General features: G+C 44.6%; 2 protein-coding genes across 2 annotated transcripts; one reads left to right on the top strand and one right to left on the bottom strand.

Moving 5' to 3' along the window:
• Window positions 1-1,489: 1,489 nt before the first annotated feature.
• LOC118299853 (F-box only protein 40) lies at window positions 1,490-6,781 on the top strand. The gene is made up of 4 exons (XM_035623931.2): window positions 1,490-1,542; window positions 1,825-1,857; window positions 1,993-3,870; window positions 5,874-6,781. Exons 2-4 carry the CDS (start codon window positions 1,855-1,857, stop codon window positions 6,057-6,059), a joined length of 2,067 nt encoding a protein of 688 aa, XP_035479824.2. The 5' UTR covers window positions 1,490-1,542; window positions 1,825-1,854; the 3' UTR covers window positions 6,060-6,781.
• A 45-nt stretch (window positions 6,782-6,826) lies between these two features.
• On the bottom strand, window positions 6,827-8,888 carry ttc36 (tetratricopeptide repeat domain 36). Its single transcript, XM_035623930.2, has 3 exons — window positions 8,705-8,888; window positions 8,264-8,452; window positions 6,827-7,173 (listed from the first exon to the last, which is right to left on the bottom strand). Exons 1-3 carry the CDS (start codon window positions 8,808-8,810, stop codon window positions 6,905-6,907), a joined length of 564 nt encoding a protein of 187 aa, XP_035479823.1. The 5' UTR covers window positions 8,811-8,888; the 3' UTR covers window positions 6,827-6,904.
• Between the last annotated feature and the right edge of the window lie 420 nt (window positions 8,889-9,308).

Genomic DNA, 9,308 nt, shown 5'->3' with positions numbered 1-9,308 from the left:
TGGCTGTAGCCAGCAATGACGATTTATAAATTTAAGTGTCCGGTTAGTCAGGGTAATTGCAAATATTACATTAATAACGATTCAACTTTGAATAAAATCTGATAAGAAAAAATGATATGAGTAAGATCAGCAGCAAATATACAAATGGGTATTTGCACTCCTGCTTCAAAGCACAACTGTATTCGACTGATCTAACCTCAACAATAGAACCTCTGTGTGCTGCTGTTGTACAGCAACAACCTCTCTGTTGCGCAAAGACGTCCAGCTGATTGTAGATATAATGCCCATTTCACGCGCTGTAGAAAATGGGTGTCAGGAGCAGCTTGCAGGCTGACGTGGGGGAATGAAGGGGATGCTTGTTCTGTCAGCCTCAATGTAGATGAGTCTAAATAGTTAATGCTAGTCACACAGGATCAGCGCGTCATTATGTTGCAGAACACAGTATATCTGCAAATGAACTGAAGCGAACGGGAAACAGCACTTTGTAGTTGGGAATCAGTGCCATACGTTGTAGGAGTAATTAAGTGCGATCAAACTGTTGCTGTTGCAGAGCAGCAGGGAATAAAGTCACGATACCACCGAATGATGATTTCATTAAAGGAGGCGGATGTTTGAGTCTACTCCATCGATGATACATTGTCTTGGAAACACATCAGTTTCTATGTAGAACACAAACATCATTTCATGAAGCTACATTTCCCTTAAAGAATTACACATGGGCCCTAAATCTGCCTCATAACTGGGACACGGTCATCTACGCAGACTTTGTGCTGAATTGGAATTGACCAGTGTTGGAGCCAACATTTTCAAAAAAAAAAAAGAAATGAAAAATACAGTTTTGATCCTGCTTTGATACCCAAAGGAATTTTACTGATTCATGTCGTGAGATTTCTCTGACAGCAGAGACGTCGGCTGAAGAAATGTTGTTAGTTTTTGAAAGTGTGTGACTGACATCTAGTGGAGGACACTGATCAAGACAGTTAAGCATTTATAGTAAAACACTATACTGTATATATGAATATAAAGAGTATTTATATATATATATATATACTCTACATTATATTTGACTAAAGACATAATAAAATAAGTAATACTGAATAACTTCATACTATGTTCAGAGATGCCATGTGTGAAAATATACTTCACAAAGTGCTTTGAATCTGATTAATAATTCATTGGTGATTTTTCAAATGTCTCTCTTTTTTTAATTGTTAACATACAATTACTGAATTAGGATATAACATTTGACAGTGTAGTGTATGTGTAAGGAAGAAATGTGATGCACTTGCTAAGACTTTGATGTGTTTGAACATGCGCTGGTTGAACTGTTGAGTCCTTAAATCATCAGCACCCTCTCGCAGTGAAGCAGAGGTGGAGGCTGTAACTTGACCTTGCCTCTTAATGGCTGTGCGACAATGGTGCCCCCGTCCCACTGGCCTGTCTGCCCCTGCTGGTGTGTCTATTTATAATGTCCAGACACAGTGCAGGGGTTATTCGGAGGTGCCGGCAAATACAAGGTGACAAGGCACCGAGGAACAAAGGGTGAGACATTTTACAGTTACCGTTCCTGTTGTTGACTTTATTTTGTAAAACCTAGACACGTAATTCCCCATTGTACATCAAATATAGTGTATGAATGTATATTTAATTAATATGACATTTAAATTAAGCTATGCGCTCAGTATTTTTTCGTTTAGATTCTTCTTTTAAAATGATCTGAAACGTATATTATCAACGTGGAGGCAGCTTTACAGCATGAATTCAGTATCTTCACAGTATTTCCATGCAGATCTAACCAGGTTTCTTGCTTGAAACTCTCCTCAGGTGATCATATTGTTCTGTTGGTGAACGACAATGGTGAGTGCATTTGTTTTTAATGTTTGATAAACTGTATATGATAGAGATTGATAGATGTGATAGAGACTAATGCAAGCTTTTACTTTACATTATGCAAGAGGTGTTCCAAGCTCCTCTTTTTTTCTGTCTCTGAAGGTGAAGAGCAGAATGATGTCAGTGGGGAATCATGAGCACTGTGACAAATGTTTCAGCGTCCACTGTCGGGTCCCGGTACAGATATCCCTCTCGTGCATGGTCGTCAAGTGTCGTAATAATTGCGGCGTCACCCTCCACGTGTGCAAGCAAGAGGAGCATGCGCTCCTCTGTGCGAATGAGATGGTCCCCTGCCTCAATGCCCACTACGGCTGCCCGCTCACCATGCTGCGCCACAGGCTGGCTAAGCACCTGGACGTCTGCCCTGCCAGCGTGGTATGCTGCTCTCAGGAGTGGACCCGCTGGCCTGTTGCTGAGACCGACCTGACCTTCTACAGGAATCTTTCAGAAGACCGCCAAACTGAGCTGCACCTGGACGCCGCCATGGCTCGAAGAGACCAAGAGCTGCTGTTTCGATCTATAAAAATGAAGAGTATTTTTCCTGAGCTTATGATGGACGACCCTGCCCTCCAGGATACTATTTCTGCGGTTAACCTTCCCGCAGAGGGAGCTGCCTGTTCTTCACATTGCGGGGAATATACAGAAAATAGCCGCACGAGGATGGAGGCAAGCGAACTCGGTGAAGAGGAGAGGGCTCTGACGAAGAGCATCGACGTAGAGAGTATTCAGAACTACCGCTCGTGGGAGAAAATATTTACTAAGGAGATGGGCGGATGCAAAGAAACTGTCCAAAACCCGAATAAGAAGGAAGAAAACGGAAAAGAAAATGAGGAGCAAGAATCGTCAAACTGTCAGAGGGAGACAAGAGACTCACACCTGAACCAAGGGACGGCTGGTGCTGCTTCGGGCACGGATGGTGCTACTGGCCTTGCGCCATGGCAAGATGGGGTCCTCGAGAGGTTAGGCAAAGAAGTCAACATCACAGAATATAACATGTATCTGGTGCACAACGGGGCAATGCTGATTAACTTTGACCAACTAGCGGCCTGCACCCCGAGAGAAAGGGACTTTGTGTATGGCAATCTGGAGCCCACCGAGGTCAAAACCGTCCGTTCATTCAACGTTCCCACCAGCTATCGAGCAAAGCGCGCTCACATGAAGGACCCGGCACGCAGGGCCAAGGCCGTACACAAGAGCGTCGACACCGCCGATTTGGGCGTGTCAGTCGAGGACCTTCCGAGCTGCGACGAGGTCAGCGCCACGCTCCTGTGCTCCCTGGAGAGGGAACTGAAGGGACATCTAATCTCCGAGAGCGCAGGGATAGACGGCCTCTACGTCGATGTCGGAACTCAAACGTACAGCTTTCGCTCGGCTCCGTTCCAAACGGACGCGACCCTTGCTGATGTCATGGCAGACAGACCCCACGGCCTTTATGTGCACGTTGAGGCCGAGTCTGTCACCAGGAGACACAACAAGACCAATTCGGCCTTCAGCCACATGTGCGGCCACTTCTTTCGCCGCAACGAATACCGCTCTCATTTCAGGAATGTGCACTCTGACATTCAGGCCTCTCTGAGCGGCTGGTTGCAACAACGCTGCCCCTTGGCATACCTCGGCTGTACTTTCACCCAGACAAGGTTGCAGCCCGCAGGTCACCAGGCTACAATTAAGTTCTGCCAAGATGTCAGCACCCTTGTCCTCCGGCCGCAAGTCCCCTCATCCCTCCGCGGTGGCGGGGGAACCTTGAGACCTCAGAGAAACGGTGCACGTAGTCTGGACCCACTGAGCAGGCTGCCCCTGGAGATTCTGCAGCACATTGCCGGTTACCTTGACAGTTCTACATTATCTCAGATGTCCCAGGTCTCCCGTCTGATGAGAGAGCTGTGTGCCACATTGTTGCCGGAGAGAGGGATGGTCTCCCTCAAGTGGGAGAAGGAGACATATTCCCACGGGGGAAGCTCCTGGAGATGTCGAAAGAAAGCAAGTATCCTTGAGATTTTTCTTCCAGGTCACAACATTAAATGAGGCTATCTTTCTTCACGAAATTGCTTCAATAATCGGCCCTGTCTCTTTTTCCAGGTGACTTATCATATTCGTTTATATCGCTGATGTCTTTCGATCGCCACCTTGTTCTCAGTGAAGCGAACAAAGGCCAAACCTCTGTGTTGGTTTTCCATTTGGTGTCTGGCACCATTCTGTTAACTGTCATTGGGAAATTTCAGTCATCCGTGCCGCATGACAGCTGCTGCATTGTAAACACTCACCAGACTCTCGGCAGTCCTCTCCAAACATATTACAGACTCAATCACACACATGTTGGCAACAGTGAGTGGGTTCCCACTAGAGCAGCCACGGGACTTTCACATTTCCACTTTCTTATCAATCAAACAGCTGCGTGCGGCTTATGGCAGAGGATGAGGATGTTCGGAAATCTTTTTTAAAAAGTGCCAAAGCAATGATCTGGTAACAAGGCAGCGGAGCAACTTTAATGTTGCACATGTTGAATCTGTTCTACAGTATGAAAGTAACAAACAAACAATCAAATCAACTACAGCTCTACAACATCAATCACACAATCGAACAATACAAAAAACTAAGTTGCAATGTTTTAGGGATCAAGAAGGCTGCGAACGGAGTAGGATACAAAAATGTGTCGATATTTCTAAGATAATATGCATATTAATCCAGAGGTGAAACAAAATACACATAGTTGTATCTTGTGCTGAGTGTGTGACAGTTGCCAGGATTTCCTTGCCTTCATTTAACAGTCCACAGTAGAAAGAGTTTAGAAAAATGGGAGAGAGCCGGTTCACATGCAGCAGCTTGAATTGAACCAGTGAGGCTTTGTCTTCAGTTGTCCACTAAGCTTTAGACCTTAGACCCTGTGGCTCAGACCACAAGGCCACAAGGACGCCCATCGGCCTAATGGTCTGAGCTCTGCGGATGCCCCGGCAGCTGCCTCAATGTCTGGAGATGACCTAAATCATGTCAGGTTAAAAACCCAGGTTGATCCCGACTGACCCCTAAGCTATGTCCATTGAAATTCATATTTTGTCTGTATTACCTATACACAAAATGTCATTGAATGTTCAGGATTCCTTTAGATGCAGTAGAGTAGCGCACAACGTCTTAGTACAATTGCAACTGCATTAGATAGACCATGGTAGTTTGTCAACTGATCACATTGAGAGGATTTTGAAAACCGGACCTTGGAAAACAATATGATGAATGAAAAACGACTTCAATGTTTTCAGGGCTGATGCAAAAAAGAGACCGAATTTGGTGAAAATTGGATGTAATTAGCTGGTGTTCTTGTCTTTAAACAGACAAGTATGTATTTATTATAGGTTAAAATTACAAAATGATTTACTAAAACCTAAAGTCAGGCACATTACCAGCATGATGACAATAAACACTTTTAATTTCGCTTTAGTTTGGCTATGAATTTCTTAAGATTCATCATCTTTCAAACGTTTAAGTTGTTCATCAGATAGTCTGCTTTGTGAGAAAACCCTCTCTCCTGGAGCTAAAAACAGAATCAATGTGTGATTGTTTATTTTTAGATTTACTTTTTCTGTACTGTTGTGATCACGGGACAGGGAGCGCGCGCCTGCTGATAATATCAGGGATGAGGAATGGCCCGAGGCGTCGCTGCCAGTAACCACAGGGCTACAATAACAAGTTAGATATGTGATCATTCGTGGAAACCCAGGATTGATAAGACTATGCGGGTGACAGCTGGGCATTTGCTCCGCAAAGAAGGGCATCATTTGTATACATTAAGAAGAGATGAATATAGAAATAACACCTTGCCCCGACATGGGATAAAAATACTCGGTGATCTAGATTCCGTGGATATTAGAGATACATTCATCCTCATGGCAAATTCAGCTGCAATACAACTGATAGATGCCCTGACAGCGGCCTCCTACACCTACATGTACGTCAGCTCTGTCTCGTTTTCTTTCTTTTTTTTTTTTCAGGTTTGGGAGTTCAGCTCTGTGTTCTCCTCTGTGGACAGATGGAGCTTCAGCAGCACCCCTTCCATGTCAGATCACCTGAAGACATGCTCCTTCTACCAGAGGGAGGCGCGCACTGAGCCGGTGGTTCTGGCCTGCCTGGGAGAGGTCAGAGGGCAAAAACACGGAGACGTAAGGCAAAAGAGATAATGTTGGCGGGCGGGCCGCAACACGAGAAATGCCGAGTGAAGGAATCGCTCAGACGCGATACTGTATGTATTCGCCCACGTAACATCAAAGTGGATAAAGCCTCCACATGCACGGCTACCGTAAAGGAACTGAGAAGTCGGTGTGCTGAAGCCCTGCGACCTCCTTCTGTATGTGTGAAGAATTGGTTGTAGCATGAATTGGAATTTTGTGAAGACATTTGAAGTGATTTACACATCCTTATTCTTTGTAACATCTCCAGAAATTATGTATTTTCTGTAACGAGTAAAATGCTTCAAGGCACATTTATTCATGTTTTTTTTAAGGGTTCTATTATTATTATTATGGATTAAACTTAAATAATCCCTTTGAGGGCACCAAATTTGATATTGACAGACAGTACTTGTACTATGTGATATGGATTTATCCTTGTGTTGAAAATATATATACCCTGTGCTATTGCTCTTGGCTCTTTTTCAACATGACAAGACTGACATCTGCTGGATGAAAGCTGAAGTGCCTCATCGATGTGAAACGGTGTCACACATCACACACACCATAGAACAAGTTTGACGTTTGAATGCCGAACATGACGTCACTCGTCCTACTTGTCATACTCGATTAAATGTGATGAGACACGTTTGGACTGTCTCTGTCAAAGGAAAATGTTTGATCTTTGATCTGTGTGTGTGTGTCATTGGTTATAAAGTGTAGAGTAAATCTGACTCCCAGTTGGCCTAATTTATTTTAACAGCAGCACACTAACGACATTAAATGCAAAAGTTATTTTATTAATCAACGACTTCATGACAGAAAAGATGTACAAGTGACAAAATTGTCCACATTAACTACTGCATCTCAGACACATCGGGGTTCCGTAGCTTGTTGATGACCCCTGACAGCATCTTGTTGCACAGGGCTGCATACGGGTTCAGGGCCACGGCCTGTTGTCGAGCAAATTCACTTCCGAATGCAGCTGCCCTCTCAAAGTCTGCTCTGGCTGCGTCGTCCTGACACGCTAAACGGCGCAGAAGGCCTCTCTGCACCAGTGCCTGGCAGGCGGTTCGCCCGGCGCCGCCGCTCAGGGAGACGGCTCGGTCCAAGTCCTCCAGGGCCCCTGAGAGGAGAGAGGAGAGAGAGCTCCGTCAGGCACACGCACACGCACACTCCCGGAGAGTTGATTTTCAATTTTTGCAATGTTTTGCAGGCTTCTCCTTCCTTTAAGGCAGTCTCCTGCAATGCTCTCTCAGAGGAATGGAGCTGAATTTGCTCGAAATTGCTTTGCCATCAATCGTCGCAAAAACATGCTGCCAAATAAAAGAAAACATGTACACAAATTCTAATATAGAAACGGAACATGACCAAAGGACCTGATGCTTTTCATTCATCCAGAAAAGTACAATACTATTCTGACTACAAATGGCATTTTCAAGAAACAAACAATGGCAGATGAGCCCAGTGCTACAATAATATCCTGCACTCATCAGCAGTGATTCGACCTATGTGCTGTTCATTTCACATATATTAATATTTTCTTGCATATTATTTTAAATGTACATGCAAGTGTTTTTGTTGTTGTTGAGAGTGTTGAGACGATTTTGTCAGTCGGCAAGAACAAAAACAACTGGAGGCGGGTTACAGACAAAATGAAAAAAAGGAGGAAGAAAAAACACTCCACCTAAAGATAGAAGCTCCAGTTTTAGAAACAAACCGTGCGAGTGAGATGATGTTACAGCAATGAATACATTGTGACTGTGATTGACACAGTGATCTCCCGGGAGCGTGAGCAACAAAGAGGTTGCACAATCCCATGCATAAAAATCATAAGCATCAGCTGCAACCCATCATTTTAACTTCATTTTTTAAATGGCTTTTATTTCATATTGATAACATTTGAATATATAAGTATTAAATAAAGTAAATAAAAAACAGCACACACAAGGGATTCTTAAAGGTTGACATGATGCAGACACAAGTCGAGCAGAGCACCCCGTAAATCTGTGCATCCAGTGCATATTGACCTGCCGACGACGTGTCAGACAGGAGGTGAAAAAGCCAAACTCTGGGCCTGCACAGTGACAGAGCATCACATAGACAGACAAAGCTGTGATACGGTGTCATGCTGGCCTTAGTCGGGGGAAGTCTGGTATGTCAGCACGCCGTGGCGTCAGTGGGAAGAGCTGTTATTGAATCTGCGGCATGTGTACCTGCTGTGTTCCCCTGCAGCCGCAGGGCCTGTGCCCGGTTGTTGTAGGCCGAGGCTCGCCGAGGCAGGATCTGGATTGCCTGGCTGAACAGCTGAAGTGCAGCTTGCAAATCCCCAGCCTCCGCCGCCGAGACGCCCCGCTTCTCCAACTCTTTCACTTGCCTCAGCAGCTGCGTGTCAAAGCCACTCTCTGGCGGGGGGAGATAAACAGGTTGAAAACCACTCAAACTCAATTGACAGCTCCCATGGCAAGGGGAACACAGAGACGTCACCCGGAACTCATCTGGGATTAAAATGTCATGTTGTTGTTTTTTTTCTTTTTTTTCCTTTTGAGTCCAGAAATGGAATGAGTTCAAATAAATTCAATATGCTATGAAATGATAAACATACAAAGCTGCGAGATGATACGTGGAGCCGCATCAAGTCAGAAGCTCATGCTCACCATCATCAATTAATTCCTCCTCTTGGTTCGGGCCGGGGCTGTCTCCAAAGGGGGTGTTGGGGTTGAATAAAGCCTGGAGAACGGCTCTGTCATGCGCTGAGGCCATCTTACCAGCGTCTGTGAAGAGAAGGAAAACCGTGACACCAAAATTGGCAGCAGGGTAGAGAATTGTTCCTCTTCAGACTCCTACCATTCCCAGCAGCCAATGAAACAGGGGGGCGTAGGCAGAGGTGGACTTTGAGACTTGTCTGCACTGAGCACATCTGTATTTGGTTAAGTGAAGAATGCAGGCCAGGGACTAGTGCTGCTGCTGCTGCTGCAATGGCAAGAGGAGACAGAGTTAGCATTAGTTTACTCTATCTGATGAATTTCTACTCAGTGAAAAGTGATAAAAAGTTGTTGTCATGCTGCTCAAAACCTCATTCGATTTGGAGTTAGTGTGTACTAAAAAAGACTAAGGTGGAATCATTATTTGCAAGCTGTACTGTGAAAAAAAAGTAGCAATATCATAAGGTCAAATGCTCATTTCAAATCAAGACCTGTATTCAAAATATTACATAAGCATTAACAAAAAAAATGTACTTTAAATATCAAAAGTAAAAGT

Source organism: Scophthalmus maximus, chromosome 11, assembly GCF_022379125.1.
Source record: "Scophthalmus maximus strain ysfricsl-2021 chromosome 11, ASM2237912v1, whole genome shotgun sequence".
Taxonomy (NCBI): Eukaryota; Metazoa; Chordata; class Actinopteri; order Pleuronectiformes; family Scophthalmidae; genus Scophthalmus; species Scophthalmus maximus.
Note: the sequence above shows the minus strand (reverse complement) of the source record. Positions and strands in the feature narration are given on the sequence as shown.

Bases quoted from the DNA above. Each gene is read 5' to 3' on its own strand.
- LOC118299853 (XM_035623931.2), top strand. The intron at 3,871-5,873 runs GCAAGTATCCTT...TTTTTTTTTCAG, and splicing joins CCTGGAGATGTCGAAAGAAA to GTTTGGGAGTTCAGCTCTGT.
- ttc36 (XM_035623930.2), bottom strand. From the start codon at position 8,810: ATGGCCTCAGCGCATGACAGAGCCGTTCTCCAGGCTTTATTCAACCCC. The intron at 8,453-8,704 runs GTGAGCATGAGC...TCCCCCCGCCAG, and splicing joins GGAGGAATTAATTGATGATG to AGAGTGGCTTTGACACGCAG. The intron at 7,174-8,263 runs GTACACATGCCG...CTCTCCTCTCAG, and splicing joins GCTGCAGGGGAACACAGCAG to GGGCCCTGGAGGACTTGGAC.